General features: G+C 32.3%; 1 protein-coding gene across 3 annotated transcripts in view; it reads left to right on the top strand.

The window, feature by feature from the left end:
- Positions 1–19,733, top strand: part of LOC136272660 (uncharacterized) — a 42,673-nt gene extending 22,940 nt beyond the window's left edge. The window contains exons 5-11 of one of the 3 annotated variants that reach the window (XM_066074640.1): positions 912–1,008; positions 2,126–2,238; positions 4,103–4,190; positions 5,102–5,217; positions 15,658–15,745; positions 16,657–16,766; positions 18,612–19,733. In XM_066074640.1, coding sequence (XP_065930712.1) covers positions 912–1,008; positions 2,126–2,238; positions 4,103–4,190; positions 5,102–5,217; positions 15,658–15,745; positions 16,657–16,766; positions 18,612–18,688 — 689 coding nt within the window. In that variant the 3' untranslated portion in view covers positions 18,689–19,733. Of the gene's footprint in view, positions 1–911; positions 1,009–2,125; positions 2,239–4,102; positions 4,191–5,101; positions 5,218–7,056; positions 8,179–15,657; positions 15,746–16,656; positions 16,773–18,611 lie in introns of those variants that run through there. The other 2 variants (XM_066074639.1, XM_066074641.1) reach the window with 2 other exon arrangements.
- Positions 19,734–20,319: the final 586 nt, after the last annotated feature.

Below are 20,319 nucleotides of genomic sequence, written 5' to 3'. Positions count from 1 at the left end.
TGCTAATTTATTATCGAATATTTACATTTTTTATGTCATTTCATCATCTAACTATATTTGGAAAAAAAAACCGGCGAATTTTTCGGCGGTCTGGAAAGGCGAGATCGGCGTACGCACAAATGAAGAATTAAGCCGGTTTATCAGCGATCAACCGGAGCATTCTGCAAACGCTGGTTTGATAATCGCTGGGAGCTCTATGGAAAACCCCACTGACCATGAACTTTGTACGACTCCGGACAAAGAGATACAAATGCTGTCCACCAAAATTATTGGTTTACAACATTATTTCTGACATTAAAAGCAAGCATACATGTAGAGAGCTGTTTGTAAGGACGGACGAGCAAGTCAACAGAACAGGACGCTTCTATGTTTCAGATCCTCAGTAATGTTCGATAACTCTGATAAGTCTTGAAATTATCTCGCAACCCCCCGGCGGAGTGTAAAATTATTTCATTAGAGTAGCATCACTTTCAAGCTGCATTACTACTGAACCCGAATCCTCTTCTAGACCCGCGCATGGTCTAGAACTCTAAAATGCACTTCTCCTTGACTGAATAATGTGTTTAATATTGTGTGAAATAATGGAAATACAAGGCTTTCATGCAAAATGTCATTTTTTTTTTAACTTTTTTTTTTTTTTTTTTTTTTTTTTTTTTTTACATATTTTCCAATCTCATGTTTGGATATATACTCATATTAGATTATCGTTTTATTTCAATTTTCAATCTGTGTGGAGAACATTCAATTTTTAAGGTAATACCAATAAACCTTCAGTTGAAACTTAATGTACGGTGTCAGAGTTTGTTGTATGTACGTTAGTAATGAGGTTAGAAGAAAGAAAAACTGGAGATTTTTATGATAATACATGTACTTTAGGACACTATAAACATAAAATGAATTAATATTTTCAGATCTTGCTTCTGCACAATGCGATCTTCAAGCTGCAATGGGCTGTCTGGCTGGCTTTCAACAGCTTGCTGGGTCGACCGATATGGCAGCAACATGCTCGTAAGTCTTTAAATTTTCAGACAGAATGATTTTGATTACCTGAAGTTGCAGTAAAGATTATATTTACTATAACCAAAATGTTATTTAACTCTGCATAATTTAGATCTCTCTGTAGGATAACTGTGGGCAATTTCGTTTGTTTTAGCTGTTTTAGTTTAATATTGTCATGTTATATTTTTGCTATACGTTCATATATTGAACTTCAGCGGTGTATGCACACAAATTGAGTAACGTACGTTTTAACGTTTTAAGAAATTCTGATTAAAATTTACTGAGATTTTTTTTACTTCCTTCATCGTCTGGAATTCGAAATGTGATTGTAAATTATTTTATATCTTTTATATATTTATATACACAGGTATGACATTTGCATTTGAAAAAATCTATCACAATATATATATATATATATATATATATATATATATATATATATATATATATATATATATATATATATATATATATATATATATATATATATATATATATATATATATATATATATATATATATATATATATATATATATATATATACAAAGTATAATTTCCTCTATATCTTACGGAAAGTTATAGTTAATTCATAAATTCATAGCTGTATAGAATCAGCCAGACTGAAATCTACACGCCCCATTTATTGATTGGTCGAAATCTACAGCGGCTGAAAAGACAGGACTGAAATTGACACGCCCTGTTTATACATGTAGAGGGATTTCTAAGTGATGTGATGCTTTTATTATTTGTCTGAAGCTACAGCGACCTAAGTAAAATCACGGACTGCACGAAATAATATTGATGATGCCAGACTCAAAGTCTCAGAGGAGACAATTTGGCTGTTTCTTTTAGCTAACGCACTTGTGTACATTAACAGTAATTTAGTTAATTTTACCAACATTTCATAATCAATTTATTAATTAGTTAAAGAAAGATGTAGATATAAACAATAAAATGCCTTTTTTTATGATTCATGCGGGTTATGAAAGAAGCGATCATCGCAGGATAAATTTACAGAACCTGGGTTATGTATTTTTCCTGCAATGTCGCTACCTTCATATCCCAAATGAATCTCAAAAGAAAGCATTTAATTGTTTATATATATATAAATATTATCATTTCAGGAATTTTCAAAAAGTTATGACTTGCCTTGCGCCCATCAAGGAGAACTGTACTTCGGATGAAAACTTTCAGAGTAGCATGACCGCGCTTAATTCTGTCAAATCATTGTGTGCAGGTAATTCAAAGTTTCAATTCATATGCGGAGCAGAAAGGGTAAAAAAGACCGTTCATGTACAATAAGAATTTAATAATATCCCCGCAAACGAAGTTTAGGGGGCTATATTGGTTTCACCCTGTCCGTCTGTCCGTTTGTTCGTCTGTCTGTAGACGCAACTTTGTCCCCCCTATAGAATTTTTTACTACTGCATGGAACAGTATGAAAATTTGTACATATGTTGATCACCATCTGCAGATGTGCACCGGCAATTTTTTTTTAAGATCAGACAAGATTTAAGGATTTTTATGACAGTTTTTATTTTCCTTATTCTGATGTTGAAAAGTAAGGGAGGTAACCCTTACAGATTTTATTAATTAACTAATAGTATTAAAACACTCTGAAATATATTTATATAAATACACCCAGATGGAGGTTTTTTGTCTTTATGTCTTAACTAAATTTGTTTTTTATAAGTAGTCTATCAACTGGTAATGCAAAATTTATGTTTGTCAATGATAAATTCTTAGGAGCTAATAAGAACATCAAAGACAAGTGTGGCTGAATTAATATGTCCCAAGGGGGCCATTATCTTAGCCATGGCTTAGATGGAGCATGTGTTTAGGGGAAATTGATAATCTGAAAAATGGGCAGTGGTTTTGGGGCTATTTTAAAACTGTTTCATGTAAACCAAAAGTTTTTATCATTATAAGGAAATAAATAATATCATTATTGATAAAGAAGTTAACTATTTTTAGAAGTTGTTTAAATTTATTAGTCAACTAAATTGATGAAGTGACCCTATAAGGCATTAATTTAAATGAAATTCAAAATTACTGATATGATTGTAGTGTTTTGGCAATTTTAAAATTGTTTGTATTATTAAATTTTTTTTTTTTTTTTTTTTTTTTACATAGTATGGTAATTATGGTAATGTTTTGGGAGTTTATTAAATTTAACAAGCTCATCAAAGAAAATCATAGTCTTATGGGATCAATTTTCTGATATGGAGTTCCATTGTACCCAGGAGAAAGTGGGGAAATTTTGAAACAACTAATTGCATCTGTCAAGACTTTTATTAGAAAGACATTCAAAGTTTTATCAACAGAAGAGCATTGCTTGGCTACCGGTATTTCCATTTACTGCAAAGGGAGGGGTTATTGTCTTTTTGTTGGTTTTTCTTTAAAACAATTAATAAAAAAATATCATCAGATACATAAATTTGTAAATGTATTACTTTTATACATTTGTATTTACAGTGAAATTCTGACAATTTTGATTTAAATTTTTCTTTAACTTTTTTTTTACAATTCTAGAATTTTGTTTAATTCAATTCAATTCAATTATTTGTCCCATCTGAAATTAGCCTTGCCGGGGTAGTAGTCCCATTAGGACAGTTCTAGTTATCTTAATCATTTACAAAACACACCTGCCTACCACAAAGTCAACTAGTTTTATTTCAAATAAGTTATGACATTGTTCTAATTATAACAAAGATGTTTTTCCCTAAAAGGTTTAAAATAATTAATTATATATGCAGGCTCATGTGATCAAATAATCTTTTTATGCTTTTGTTAATTTTTTTTGTTTAAGTAATTTCAAATGACATCCTTAAATAGTTGTCAATAGAGACTAAATCTACTTGAAAACAAATATAAACCTTGATATATATATATTTTTTTGTATTTTCATTTTTTTCTTACCTCTTTTACGCTTAGGATGAATGGCAATTTTAATATGTTTAAAGTGAATATTTGGAATTCATTAGGTCCCTATAACGTGGTTGTATTGAACAGCGCTCAGTCAAGAGACGGCTTATATTTTATTTTTAATCTTTTTAAAATATTCTCGTGCAAAATAAGTTGTTGTTATGTTTAATTTAAAGGTGGTGGCGAATGTACCGGACCCTTACAGAACTGCTACAAGGATGCTGGAATTGACACAACAGGAGCCAGTATGCCTGAGCCAAGCTGGTATTTTAATGATTTATTGTAGATTGATTAGAATAAGGCACGCAGGAATAGTCCGATTATTTCCTTGGTAACCTCAAAACCATTGCATAAGTAGCAAGTCAGTTTTTTATCAGAACTTCGCGTCGTGTTTATTTTTTGTTTGGATGACTCTACATTAAGGGGGTGTGCGGCCATCTTGTACATTTGAGGATAAGAATGTAAACATTTCTTGAACTGGCTTGTTTCTGACCGAAACTGACCAAAACTGTTGCCAAGAGGTATAAAAGCTTTAAATATAAGATTAAACATGTTTTGTATGCAAATTATGCATACACGAACAGGACAATGCCTTCTTAATCCCTTTAAACAACTGCGCAGCTGCAGACTTATTTTGAAGATTTAAAAATCTGAAAAATATGAAAGTGGTTCATTGGTGTCCTCTCTACAACCATTTGTTGAGAAAAAGGTCTAAGCTTGCTGTTTTATTATTCTTGATACATTGAGCCTTCTAGTTTAATAAGATTGGTCTATCGACGCATCTTATATCTTCAAAAATAGGGTTTCCATGATCTACATTTTATATGTTGCTTTTATGCCTTGTCAAATGTTTGGGTGTAACAAAACTTGTTAGACATAAACTGTTGTTCTGATTAGCGTTATGGTCCATTGGCCTCTAGTTTTGTTGGTGTCCACAGTAACACAAAAAGTATACTATTTATATACTCACATTTATTTTTATTTTTCATCTGCACCTCACACATTGTTTTTTTAAATAGTTGACCTTTCTTGAAACTCCACAAGGTCTATTTTTTTATAAAGAAAAAAATTTGAAAGAAATGTCGAACTCTTTTTTAACACACATGCAGCGTTGAATGTTTCGAAATGGGAAGTAAAATTGAATTGATTTAGAGAAAATCTTGATTGTTTTTCAGTGAAGACGCAAAGACTCTTCAGACCTGTTTGAAGGGCTTAAGTACTGTGTGTGAGGGGAACTATGCGTATGACCAGATCAAGACCAGTCTCCAGGACGTCGTAGCCAAATGTACAAGTAAGTAACCTCAGGGAACTCAGCAAAATTTAGAGTTGACCCCCAATTTGACCATACCCTACCCCTAGGGATCATGATTAGAAAATCATTTAATATTAATTAAATAGAAGATATATTGGCGCTTCTGATTGGTCGAAAAATTTCTTTGATATTTTTGCCCGATTTACTTTTCTCTACTGATTGAACACTGTTTATAGAACGAGAATTTCCAAAATAGACAATGTCAACTAAATATAAAGTTGTGTCTGTTTAATTGTAAGCAAACAAAACACAACTTTATAAATATGAAAAATTAAAAGTTTAACTTTAAAACACATAAATTAATTCACTGAATTGAAAATTAAGTATGCTTGAGGCGAAGATCAACATTAATGGCGAGGCTGGCTGTTCTAATTTCAGGAATCGTTATAAAGAACCTATAGTTCTATGCATGTTTACGGTAACACTGCTAACGATGAGTTTTAAATAAACACGCGTACATGATCGGTCATCAGAATAAGCATTGTAGAGCACAGTGATGAGTAGTGCGTCAGCTCCCATCTTCAGAGCAGCGTATTCCAAACGGAAGGTATACCATTTAAGTACCTCACTGGCTATCTAGTTACCGCAACTTTTACAAAAGTTGCTCATACATACTATTCTCTGTCGACATATCAACTACTTTCCTCCATGATCGCGTCTTCTTGCATCGTGGTTATGCCCAGTTGCATGTTTTCAGCAATCTATCTCACATTAAAACTATTTTTAAAGAATCTTGTTGCACATTGAATAATATCACTAGCCATCCTTTCGGTTTCAATTCAGCCGGTTCAGATTTTAACTCACTATTTGTGTTTCATTCATTAAATTCAGCTCAAAAGCTCTGCATCAGCTGAAGGCACAGCCATTTTGAATATTGTTGCGGTATTGTTTAGCATTCATATGCATCACTTCAGTTACATTATTTATATCTTTGATCAATGACACCTCAAGTTTTAAGATTTGAGAATGTTTTATTAAATGATAAGAAATGATGTTTTAATAATTGTTACTATTTATCGACCGATCAGTTTTCCTTTGCTATGTCGATCAATAGAAATTTTTTTTAATTCATTTCTTAAAACTTGAATTAACGCTACTTAAGTATGCCTACACAAAAATTTCAGCTTTTCTGACCTTATGGCAAATACCACGAAATTTTCAATATTTTTGAATTTTTTACATTTAAAAGAGGGCTTGACCCTTTATTTCAACTTGAATTCCCATTACCCAATAATGTTTTGTGTCAAGGTTGGTCAAAATTCAAAAAGTTGTTTTGGAGAAGTTTCGTACGACCAATAGTAAGAACACATTCATCGCCAGTACATTGTTACGTCATTTTATTAACAAAATCATATACGAGAAATGACGCAACGAAAATTGACGTAACAATAAACTGACAAGTGCATTATTGCGTCGTTTTATCAACACATAAAATGATTAGTATAAACGAAAAATGACAGAACAGTGCATTAGCAAGAAGTGGTCTTTGGCGAGAATAGATAGCACGTAAGAAAATGCAAAACGCTTACGGACAGACGGACGTCGGATAGCAAAATATTTATAGCCCCCTTATTTATACCCTTTAAAGTATTTTTGGTATGAAGAATGCATGGGTTTACAACAAGTCAACGAAGGTTAAAGCTTGCTTTGAGAAGAAAAATTCCAGCTGATAGCTAAATGCTCCGTTCTGCCACTGCTACCTTGTCTGTTTTGTTTTGTTTGTTCCCCTTTGTTTTACCTGTGTTACTTTTGTCTACTTGTCTTTTTTCACTTTCGTTTATTGACATGTGTTAACTCTGTCTTTTCTACCCATGACAGGTGCAGGAACCCAGGCCTTCCCCTCCTTTGTCCTTATCCTGGTTGCTGCCTTGATGACGTTTGTAAAGGCCTTTTAAGGATATTAATCAACATGCCTACCTCTGGTGAATATAAGCAGTCCATAAAAAGATAGTAATACTATTTTGGACCTAGGATAAAACACGTAGTTAAGTTATGTTGGAGAGAGATCATAAAACACAATTTTGATAAGGAAATTATATGAACAATATGATTTGGGCTTTTTGTTAAACAGTTCTCAAGCACGTATACTTGTTTGTTAGTTAATCCTTTACTACAGAATGAATCGTTTGAAAAATCAAGAACAATGTTTTATTTTACCGTGTTCCTTTCATTTTACTGCTGAAAACGTCACTTGTCCATTGTGCTTGTAGAAATTATTTTCATTTGGAAAGTGTTTGAAGATTAAACATGGTGAAATAGCTTAAGAAAAAGGTTATGCAATTGTTGTTTGTGGTTATTTCAATGCATAGAAGTTGATGTATTTGTAAAAAGTTGTATTAAAGGTTCAAAAGGGTTCAAGTAAAAATTATAATTAAAATTGATTTTTTTTACTTTTTCAGATTCGATTACCGAATTTGAAATGTTTGGTTCAGTAGTTTTTTTTGGAACGGTTAGTTAACTATATGAATGTTGTGTAAAAATGACTGAATGATGTTTTTAATGAATGTTGTATTCCATTCATAAATGGTGAATATACATAATGTGTATGTTGCTTTTATAGCATTGGGTTTTAATGGCTACACTTTTATGATTTTAGTTATTGTGTTTATGATGATGTCTTCTAGTCGTGAACAAATCACAACAAACAAGCGGTATGTTTAAACAAACTGCCTCTCTCCTAATCATACATCTACAGATATTATCATTTTACTATGATTATGTTCATACTTCAGCTATTTGCATAATTATACTTTTACTTACTTTTTGATACAACAATGTTACATTTGATTAAAACCATACAAATGGGTTTTTATGAATCAATGTTTGGTTTCTCTTTCATTATTGGAAAAAGTCTTATTAGTTTTTTGTCTAAATACTTTGTTCAATATTTACAAAATAAATGCTTTTTTAGGAAATAAACTGTCGTAAACATCAATACAAGCGTTGTTTACTTAATCCGAATTTGATGGTAATTAAATGCACCAAGTGGTTCATAGAAGCAGTGGATATGTTGAATGCTAACAGACAATTTTTCTTAACACTGTAAAATTGAGGTGGGCTATTACGTACAAAAATGATCGAACACCGAATAAACAGAAAAAAATCTCCCCTGCGCCCGTACATGTAGCTATACGGTCAGTACTGTAACCGTTTGGTAACGACAATTCATTTCTGTTAAACTTTGGAGGTAACAACGCCCGATCAAACCCATATCGGACATTCATTGGTGTGACGGTCTGTGGATTGACCAGCCGTGTTCAGTTGCTACTTATAACTTAATCATCAGAGAGGTGTACATACTGTTTCATTAAGTGACCGAGACATAAGTTAAGGGTCCTTTACTCTGGGTTGTATCGCATTGATTTTTCAATTTAGAGAAAAGGCATGTATTCTCAACAGAGACCGAGGGTTAATGTGCAATAAAGAGAAGCATGCAGCATCTTTTTTAGTGGAATGGGTGGGACTGACTTATCAAAAAATTATTTGTGTATATTTTTTAACATGAAATAAAATCGAATTATCAAGTTTTATTTAAGGAAACCAAAACAAAATAGGTTTCAGGAGCAGCTGAATGTATAACACCCTGTATTCTAAAATTACAAAAATAAATAATTTCTTATGTTTTTAACACTGTCCAATTGTCAACTTCTTTAACTTCTTTTTTCAATCGTTACGTTATGTATAACCCCCACCTTCTTGTGCACCTTTTATGCAGTTCAACATCTTGATATTAGGCTATAAATTCATTACGTGAAGTACTTATTTCATTTTATAATGTTTAAAAATCATTGTGTATGTAATGATACTTGAAAAAAGATCGTCTTTCCATACCGGCGACATCAGCGAACGATCAAATGAAGCATTAAGTCGGGTTACCACAAATCAACCGGCGCATTCTGCGTACGCCGGTTTGATAAATAGTCGTTTTATCCGAGGTGCAAGGGACAGTTTCGGATACATTATTTTTGTAAAATTGAGAGTTGCTGTACTTGAAGGCTTATAAGTGCTGCTAAAATTCATGAATTTTTTTTTTAATGATTATCATTAGTTAGAGGGATGTCTCTTGTTGAAATTGATATGCAATATGTAACCCCCTAAAAGTAAAGTACATTGGAATTAGAAGTAAAATGCGAAATTTGCGGCTATAACTGTTGTGTTGATTTTACACAGTGAAATTGCAAGTTACAGACAGGAGGTACATGTAAAATGACACAAAAAGTAGGTGGGTGGGACATTGTAAACTATACACCGGTAAGTTTCTGACATGTGATGGTGCAACATGCACAAGGCACGGAAGGTCAACCCTTTGTAGGGAATTAGCTAGGGAAGATCTAAAAAGCCGAAAGATCATGCAAAAGAAATATGAAAGGGTTTATGAAAGGGTCGAAATCTCGAAAAAAACCACTTTGTAGAAAAGGCTACCCATTACAAGTACTGCAATTTTCCTCAGAAAATGGCGATTGGCTTTATGACGAGTGAATTGAAGGTACTTTTGCTGAATGGGAACAAAGGAAATTCTAGTTACAGAGTACCGGACACTCATCTCCTGACTACAGTGATTTGTATAAAAAAAACCCGTCCCCTGTCACCTGAGATTGTATCGCTGGGCGCTCTCTGGAAAAATCTAATGAACTTTGTACGACTAAGGACAAAGAGATACAACTGCTGCTCACCAAAATTATTGGTATATGAAATGCAACCACAGCTTGTTAATACTAACATGGGAAGAGTACTGTTTGTAACGACGGGCGAGCAAATCTGCTTCAGTGGTTTCAGATCCTCAGTAATGTTCTCATATGTCTTGAAACCATTTGTTCATGTATACCTTTATGACATTATATATAAAACTTGATGTTGTTGCTGATTTTTATCATTCGAAATAGTTATGTTGTGTTAAAGATGTTTTAACTTCTTGTGGTTATGTTTATGTTGGAGAAATTAATCTCCCTGCTGAATATATATTGCATTTATCTAAAATTGTGACACAATACTTTACAAATCTATTTTTTGATGAATGGAAAATTCAAATACATAATTAATTAAACTGTTTAAACTATAGAGTTAATAAGACTAAATATTTGGCCTTGAGAACTATTTTTGTGTTTTGACTGCTGAACTCATGTATACATTTTGCAAATTCAGACGTGGTATTCTTAGACTGCCAATTGGAACTGGTAGGTTATTTCGCATAGGAAAAAGTGAAAAAGTGTGTGATTTCTATAATTAAAGAGAGCTAAGTGATGAGTTCTATAATTTGTTTAATAGTGATTGCAAAATTAGAAACATCAATTTTTTTTAGTACTCCTGAATAGCCATGAAAAATATGTTCTAATCAGATTAAATAAATACTGTAAAATGTCAGCTTTTAAAAAATAAATACAACAATATATTATCTTCCTACATCTGTAAACTCAAGGTATATATAGATATATATATATATATATATATATATATATATATATATATATATATATATGTTTTTTTGTACATTCATACTAAGTTAACCAGTTCTATATGTTTAAAATTTGGATTATGTTTGTACTTTTATGCCTGATATGAGGCGTTGAGTGGAATAAAAGTTTCAAAAAGATTATCTTTTAATTTCAATTTTTAATCTTTGTGGAGAACAGATTCAATTTTTAAGATCATACCAATAAACCTTCAGTTGAGGCAATCGGTTTTTAGAACGCAGTTCGCAATTGAATAGTGAACTGCGTTCTAGAACGCAGTTCGCAATTCAAAATTTAGAATTCATATTTGGAGCCCAAAATTTTCAGGGACATCTACTTGTGGTATTTCACTACCACTGTGAAAATATGGTGATGAAGCTATCTCTAGTTTTTAAGAATCGGACTTATATGCAATTGAATAGTGAACTGCGTTCTATCTAGAACGCAGTTCGCAATTCAAAATTTAGAATTTATATTTGGGGCTCGAAATTTTCTGGGGCATCTCCTGGTGGTATACCACTGCCACCATGAACATTTGGTGAGGTGGTCTTCTCTACTTTTTGAAATTTTGGCCTTTTGGCAATCGAATAGTTAACTGCGTTCTAGAATGCTGTTCACAATTGAAAATTTAGAATTCATATTTGGGGCCCAACATTTTCAGGGACATCTACTAGTGGTATTTCACTACCACTTTGAAAATAGGGTGATGCAGCTATCTCTAGATTTAAAAGAATCTGGCTTATATGCAATTGAATAGTGAACTGCGTTCTATCTAGAACGCAGTTCGCAATTCAAAATTTAGAATTTATATTTGGGGCTCGAAATTTTCAGGGGCATCTCCTGGTGATATACCGTAATTATAACGTTATGAAAAAACATTTGTTTCACTATGGCATACAATCAATGAATATGCTAATTTATTATCGAATATTTACATTTTTTATGTCATTTCATCATCTAACTATATTTGGAAAAAAAAACCGGCGAATTTTTCGGCGGTCTGGAAAGGCGAGATCGGCGTACGCACAAATGAAGAATTAAGCCGGTTTATCAGCGATCAACCGGAGCATTCTGCAAACGCTGGTTTGATAATCGCTGGGAGCTCTATGGAAAACCCCACTGACCATGAACTTTGTACGACTCCGGACAAAGAGATACAAATGCTGTCCACCAAAATTATTGGTTTACAACATTATTTCTGACATTAAAAGCAAGCATACATGTAGAGAGCTGTTTGTAAGGACGGACGAGCAAGTCAACAGAACAGGACGCTTCTATGTTTCAGATCCTCAGTAATGTTCGATAACTCTGATAAGTCTTGAAATTATCTCGCAACCCCCCGGCGGAGTGTAAAATTATTTCATTAGAGTAGCATCACTTTCAAGCTGCATTACTACTGAACCCGAATCCTCTTCTAGACCCGCGCATGGTCTAGAACTCTAAAATGCACTTCTCCTTGACTGAATAATGTGTTTAATATTGTGTGAAATAATGGAAATACAAGGCTTTCATGCAAAATGTCATTTTTTTTTTAACTTTTTTTTTTTTTTTTTTTTTTTTTTTTTTTTACATATTTTCCAATCTCATGTTTGGATATATACTCATATTAGATTATCGTTTTATTTCAATTTTCAATCTGTGTGGAGAACATTCAATTTTTAAGGTAATACCAATAAACCTTCAGTTGAAACTTAATGTACGGTGTCAGAGTTTGTTGTATGTACGTTAGTAATGAGGTTAGAAGAAAGAAAAACTGGAGATTTTTATGATAATACATGTACTTTAGGACACTATAAACATAAAATGAATTATTATTTTCAGATCTTGCTTCTGCACAATGCGATCTTCAAGCTGCAACGGGCTGTCTGGCTGGCTTTCAACAGCTTGCTGGGTCGACCGATATGGCAGCAACATGCTCGTAAGTCTTTAAATTTTCAGACAGAATGATTTTGATTACCTGAAGTTGCAGTAAAGATTATATTTACTATAACCAAAATGTTAGTTAACTCTGCATAATTTAGATCTCTCTGTAGGATAACTGTGGGCAATTTCGTTTGTTTTAGCTGTTTTAGTTTAATATTGTCATGTTATATTTTTGCTATACGTTCATATATTGAACTTCAGCGGTGTATGCACACAAATTGAGTAACGTACGTTTTAACGTTTTAAGAAATTCTGATTAACATTTACTGAGATTTTTTTTACTTCCTTCATCGTCTGGAATTCGAAATGTGATTGTAAATTATTTTATATCTTTTATATATTTATATACACAGGTATGACATTTGCATTTGAAAAAATCTATCACAATATATATATATATATATATATATATATATATATATATATATATATATATATATATATATATATATATATATATATATATATATATATATATATATATATATACAAAGTATAATTTCCTCTATATCTTACGGAAAGTTATAGTTAATTCATAAATTCATAGCTGTATAGAATCAGCCAGACTGAAATCTACACGCCCCATTTATCGATTGGTCGAAATCTACAGCGGCTGAAAAGACAGGACTGAAATTGACACGCCCTGTTTATACATGTAGAGGGATTTCTAAGTGATGTGATGCTTTTATTATTGGTCTGAAGCTACAGCGACCTAAGTAAAATCACGGACTGCACGAAATAATATTGATGATGCCAGACTCAAAGTCTCAGAGGAGACAATTTGGCTGTTTCTTTTAGCTAACGCACTTGTGTACATTAACAGTAATTTAGTTAATTTTACCAACATTTCATAATCAATTTATTAATTAGTTAAAGAAAGATGTAGATATAAACAATAAAATGCCTTCTTTTATGATTCATGCGGGTTATGAAAGAAGCGATCATCGCAGGATAAATTTACAGAACCTGGGTTATGTATTTTTCCTGCAATGTCGCTACCTTCATATCCCAAATGAATCACAAAAGAAAGCATTTAATTGTTTATATATATATAAATATTATCATTTCAGGAATTTTCAAAAAGTTATGACTTGCCTTGCGCCCATCAAGGAGAACTGTACTTCGGATGAAAACTTTCAGAGTAGCATGACCGCGCTTAATTCTGTCAAATCATTGTGTGCAGGTAATTCAAAGTTTCAATTCATATGCGGAGCAGAAAGGGTAAAAAAGACCGTTCATGTACAATAAGAATTTAATAATATCCCCGCAAACGAAGTTTAGGGGGCTATATTGGTTTCACCCTGTCCGTCTGTCCGTTTGTTCGTCTGTCTGTAGACGCAACTTTGTCCCCCCTATAGAATTTTTTACTACTGCATGGAACAGTATGAAAATTTGTACATATGTTGATCACCATCTGCAGATGTGCACCGGCAATTTTTTTTTAAGATCAGACAAGATTTAAGGATTTTTATGACAGTTTTTATTTTCCTTATTCTGATGTTGAAAAGTAAGGGAGGTAATCCTTACAGATTTTATTAATTAACTAATAGTATTAAAACACTCTGAAATATATTTATATAAATACACCCAGATGGAGGTTTTTTGTCTTTATGTCTTAACTAAATTTGTTTTTTATAAGTAGTCTATCAACTGGTAATGCAAAATTTATGTTTGTCAATGATAAATTCTTAGGAGCTAATAAGAACATCAAAGACAAGTGTGGCTGAATTCATATGTCCCAAGGGGGCCATTATCTTAGCCATGGCTTAGATGGACCATGTGTTTAGGGGAAATTGATAATCTGAAAAATGGGCAGTGGTTTTGGGGCTATTTTAAAACTGTTTCATGTAAACCAAAAGTTTTTATCATTATAAGGAAATAAATAATATCATTATTGATAAAGAAGTTAACTATTTTTAGAAGTTGTTTAAATTTATTAGTCAACTAAATTGATGAAGTGACCCTATAAGGCATTAATTTAAATGAAATTCAAAATTACTGATATGATTGTAGTGTTTTGGCAATTTTAAAATTGTTTGTATTATTAAATTTTTTTTTTTTTTTTTTACATAGTATGGTAATTATGGTAATGTTTTGGGAGTTTATTAAATTTAACAAGCTCATCAAAGAAAATCATAGTCTTATGGGATCAATTTTCTGATATGGAGTTCCATTGTACCCAGGAGAAAGTGGGGAAATTTTGAAACAACTAATTGCATCTGTCAAGACTTTTATTAGAAAGACATTCAAAGTTTTATCAACAGAAGAGCATTGCTTGGCTACCGGTATTTCCATTTACTGCAAAGGGAGGGGTTATTGTCTTTTTGTTGGTTTTTCTTTAAAACAATTAATTAAAAAATATCATCAGATACATAAATTTGTAAATGTATTACTTTTATACATTTGTATTTACAGTGAAATTCTGACAATTTTGATTTAAATTTTTCTTTAACTTTTTTTTTTACAATTCTAGAATTTTGTTTAATTCAATTCAATTCAATTATTTGTCCCATCTGAAATTAGCCTTGCCGGGGTAGTAGTCCCATTAGGACAGTTCTAGTTATCTTAATCATTTACAAAACACACCTGCCTACCACAAAGTCAACTAGTTTTATTTCAAATAAGTTATGACATTGTTCTAATTATAACAAAAATGTTTTTCCCTAAAAGGTTTAAAATAATTAATTATATATGCAGGCTCATGTGATCAAATAATCTTTTTATGCTTTTGTTAAATTTTTTTGTTTAAGTAATTTCAAATGACATCCTTAAATAGTTGTCAATAGAGACTAAATCTACTTGAAAACAAATATAAACCTTGATATATATATATTTTTTTTTTTGTATTTTCATTTTTTTCTTACCTCTTTTACGCTTAGGATGAATGGCAATTCTAATATGTTTAAAGTGAATATTTGGAATTCATTAGGTCTCTATAACGTGGTTGTATTGAACAGCGCTCAGTCAAGAGACGGCTTATATTTTATTTTTGATCTTTTTAAAATATTCTCGTGCAAAATAAGTTGTTGTTATGTGTAATTTAAAGGTGGTGGCGAATGTACCGGACCCTTACAGAACTGCTACAAGGATGCTGGAATTGACACAACAGGAGCCAGTATGCCTGAGCCAAGCTGGTATTTTAATGATTTATTGTAGATTGATTAGAATAAGGCACGCAGGAATAGTCCGATTATTTCCTTGGTAACCTCAAAACCATTGCATAAGTAGCAAGTCAGTTTTTTATCAGAACTTCGCGTCGTGTTTATTTTTTGTTTGGATGACTCTACATTAAGGGGGTGTGCGGCCATCTTGTACATTTGAGGATAAGAATGTAAACATTTCTTGAACTGGCTTGTTTCTGACCGAAACTGACCAAAACTGTTGCCAAGAGGTATAAAAGCTTTAAATATAAGATTAAACATGTTTTGTATGCAAATTATGCATACACGAACAGGACAATGCCTTCTTAATCCCTTTAAACAACTGCGCAGCTGCAGACTTATTTTGAAGATTTAAAAATCTGAAAAATATGAAAGTGGTTCATTGGTGTCCTCTCTACAACCATTTGTTGAGAAAAAGGTCTAAGCTTGCTGTTTTATTATTCTTGATACATTGAGCCTTCTAGATTAATAAGATTGGTCTATCGACGCATCTTATATCTTCAAAAATAGGGTTTCCATGATCTACATTTTATATGTTGCTTTTATGCCTTGTCAAATGTTTGGGTGTAACAAAACTTGTTAGACATAAACTGTTGTTCTGATTAGCGTTATGGTCCATTGGCCTCTATTTTTGTTGGTGTCCACAGTAACACAAAAAGTATACTATTTATATACTCACATTTATTTTTATTTTTCATCTGCACCTCACACATTGTTTTTTAAATAGTTGACCTTTCTTGAAACTCCACAAGGTCTATTTTTTTTATAAAGAAAAAAATTTGAAAGAAATGTCGAACTCTTTTTTAACACACATGCAGCGTTGAATGTTTCGAAATGGGAAGTAAAATTGAATTGATTTAGAGAAAATCTTGATTGTTTTTCAGTGAAGACGCAAAGACTCTTCAGACCTGTTTGAAGGGCTTAAGTACTGTGTGTGAGGGGAACTATGCGTATGACCAGATCAAGACCAGTCTCCAGGACGTCGTAGCCAAATGTACAAGTAAGTAACCTCAGGGAACTCAGCAAAATTTAGAGTTGACCCCCAATTTGACCATACCCTACCCCTAGGGATCATGATTAGAAAATCATTTAATATTAATTAAATAGAAGATATATTGGCGCTTCTGATTGGTCGAAAAATTTCTTTGATATTTTTGCCCGATTTACTTTTCTCTACTGATTGAACACTGTTTATAGAACGAGAATTTCCAAAATAGACAATGTCAACTAAATATAAAGTTGTGTCTGTTTAATTGTAAGCAAACAAAACACAACTTTATAAATATGAAAAATTAAAAGTTTAACTTTAAAACACATAAATTAATTCACTGAATTGAAAATTAAGTATGCTTGAGGCGAAGATCAACATTAATGGCGAGGCTGGCTGTTCTAATTTCAGGAATCGTTATAAAGAACCTATAGTTCTATGCATGTTTACGGTAACACTGCTAACGATGAGTTTTAAATAAACACGCGTACATGATCGGTCATCAGAATAAGCATTGTAGAGCACAGTGATGAGTAGTGCGTCAGCTCCCATCTTCAGAGCAGCGTATTCCAAACGGAAGGTATACCATTTAAGTACCTCACTGGCTATCTAGTTACCGCAACTTTTACAAAAGTTGCTCATACATACTATTCTCTGTCGACATATCAACTACTTTCCTCCATGATCGCGTCTTCTTGCATCGTGGTTATGCCCAGTTGCATGTTTTCAGCAATCTATCTCACATTAAAACTATTTTTAAAGAATCTTGTTGCACATTGAATAATATCACTAGCCATCCTTTCGGTTTCAATTCAGCCGGTTCAGATTTTAACTCACTATTTGTGTTTCATTCATTAAATTCAGCTCAAAAGCTCTGCATCAGCTGAAGGCACAGCCATTTTGAATATTGTTGCGGTATTGTTTAGCATTCATATGCATCACTTCAGTTACATTATTTATATCTTTGATCAATGACACCTCAAGTTTTAAGATTTGAGAATGTTTTATTAAATGATAAGAAATGATGTTTTAATAATTGTTACTATTTATCGACCGATCAGTTTTCCTTTGCTATGTCGATCAATAGAAATTTTTTTTAATTCATTTCTTAAAACTTGAATTAACGCTACTTAAGTATGCCTACACAAAAATTTCAGCTTTTCTGACCTTATGGCAAATACCACGAAATTTTCAATATTTTTGAATTTTTTACATTTAAAAGAGGGCTTGACCCTTTATTTCAACTTGAATTCCCATTACCCAATAATGTTTTGTGTCAAGGTTGGTCAAAATTCAAAAAGTTGTTTTGGAGAAGTTTCGTACGACCAATAGTAAGAACACATTCATCGCCAGTACATTGTTACGTCATTTTATTAACAAAATCATATACGAGAAATGACGCAACGAAAATTGACGTAACAATAAACTGACAAGTGCATTATTGCGTCGTTTTATCAACACATAAAATGATTAGTATAAACGAAAAATGACAGAACAGTGCATTAGCAAGAAGTGGTCTTTGGCGAGAATAGATAGCACGTAAGAAAATGCAAAACGCTTACGGACAGACGGACGTCGGATAGCAAAATATTTATAGCCCCCTTATTTATACCCTTTAAAGTATTTTTGGTATGAAGAATGCATGGGTTTACAACAAGTCAACGAAGGTTAAAGCTTGCTTTGAGAAGAAAAATTCCAGCTGATAGCTAAATGCTCCGTTCTGCCACTGCTACCTTGTCTGTTTTGTTTTGTTTGTTCCCCTTTGTTTTACCTGTGTTACTTTTGTCTACTTGTCTTTTTTCACTTTCGTTTATTGACATGTGTTAACTCTGTCTTTTCTACCCATGACAGGTGCAGGAACCCAGGCCTTCCCCTCCTTTGTCCTTATCCTGGTTGCTGCCTTGATGACGTTTGTAAAGGCCTTTTAAGGATATTAATCAACATGCCTACCTCTGGTGAATATAAGCAGTCCATAAAAAGATAGTAATACTATTTTGGACCTAGGATAAAACACGTAGTTAAGTTATGTTGGAGAGAGATCATAAAACACAATTTTGATAAGGAAATTATATGAACAATATGATTTGGGCTTTTTGTTAAACAGTTCTCAAGCACGTATACTTGTTTGTTAGTTAATCCTTTACTACAGAATGAATCGTTTGAAAAATCAAGAACAATGTTTTATTTTACCGTGTTCCTTTCATTTTACTGCTGAAAACGTCACTTGTCCATTGTGCTTGTAGAAATTATTTTCATTTGGAAAGTGTTTGAAGATTAAACATGGTGAAATAGCTTAAGAAAAAGGTTATGCAATTGTTGTTTGTGGTTATTTCAATGCATAGAAGTTGATGTATTTGTAAAAAGTTGTATTAAAGGTTCAAAAGGGTTCAAGTAAAAATTATAATTAAAATTGATTTTTTTTACTTTTTCAGATTCGATTACCGAATTTGAAATGTTTGGTTCAGTAGTTTTTTTTGGAACGGTTAGTTAACTATATGAATGTTGTGTAAAAATGACTGAATGATGTTTTTAATGAATGTTGTATTCCATTCATAAATGGTGAATATACATAATGTGTATGTTGCTTTTATAGCATTGGGTTTTAATGGCTACACTTTTATGATTTTAGTTATTGTGTTTATGATGATGTCTTCTAGTCGTGAACAAATCACAACAAACAAGCGGTATGTTTAAACAAACTGCCTCTCTCCTAATCATACATCTACAGATATTATCATTTTACTATGATTATGTTCATACTTCAGCTATTTGCATAATTATACTTTTACTTACTTTTTGATACAACAATGTTACATTTGATTAAAACCATACAAATGGGTTTTTATGAATCAATGTTTGGTTTCTCTTTCATTATTGGAAAAAGTCTTATTAGTTTTTTGTCTAAATACTTTGTTCAATATTTACAAAATAAATGCTTTTTTAGGAAATAAACTGTCGTAAACATCAATACAAGCGTTGTTTACTTAATCCGAATTTGATGGTAATTAAATGCACCAAGTGGTTCATAGAAGCAGTGGATATGTTGAATGCTAACAGACAATTTTTCTTAACACTGTAAAATTGAGGTGGGCTATTACGTACAAAAATGATCGAACACCGAATAAACAGAAAAAAATCTCCTCTGCGCCCGTACATGTAGCTATACGGTCAGTACTGTAACCGTTTGGTAACGACAATTCATTTCTGTTAAACATTGGAGGTAACAACGCCCGATCAAACCCATATCGGACATTCATTGGTGTGACGGTCTGTGGATTGACCAGCCGTGTTCAGTTGCTACTTATAGCTTAATCATCAGAGAGGTGTACATACTGTTTCATTAAGTGACCGAGACATAAGTTAAGGGTCCTTTACTCTGGGTTGTATCGCATTGATTTTTCAATTTAGAGAAAAGGCATGTATTCTCAACAGAGACCGAGGGTTAATGTGCAATAAAGAGAAGCATGCAGCATCTTTTTTAGTGGAATGGGTGGGACTGACTTATCAAAAAATTATTTGTGTATAATTTTTAACATGAAATAAAATCGAATTATCAAGT

This window comes from Magallana gigas, chromosome 2, assembly GCF_963853765.1.
Source record: "Magallana gigas chromosome 2, xbMagGiga1.1, whole genome shotgun sequence".
Lineage (NCBI taxonomy): Eukaryota > Metazoa > Mollusca > Bivalvia > Ostreida > Ostreidae > Magallana > Magallana gigas.
The sequence above is the reverse complement of the archived record's forward strand: the minus strand, read 5'-3'. Positions and strand labels throughout refer to the sequence as shown.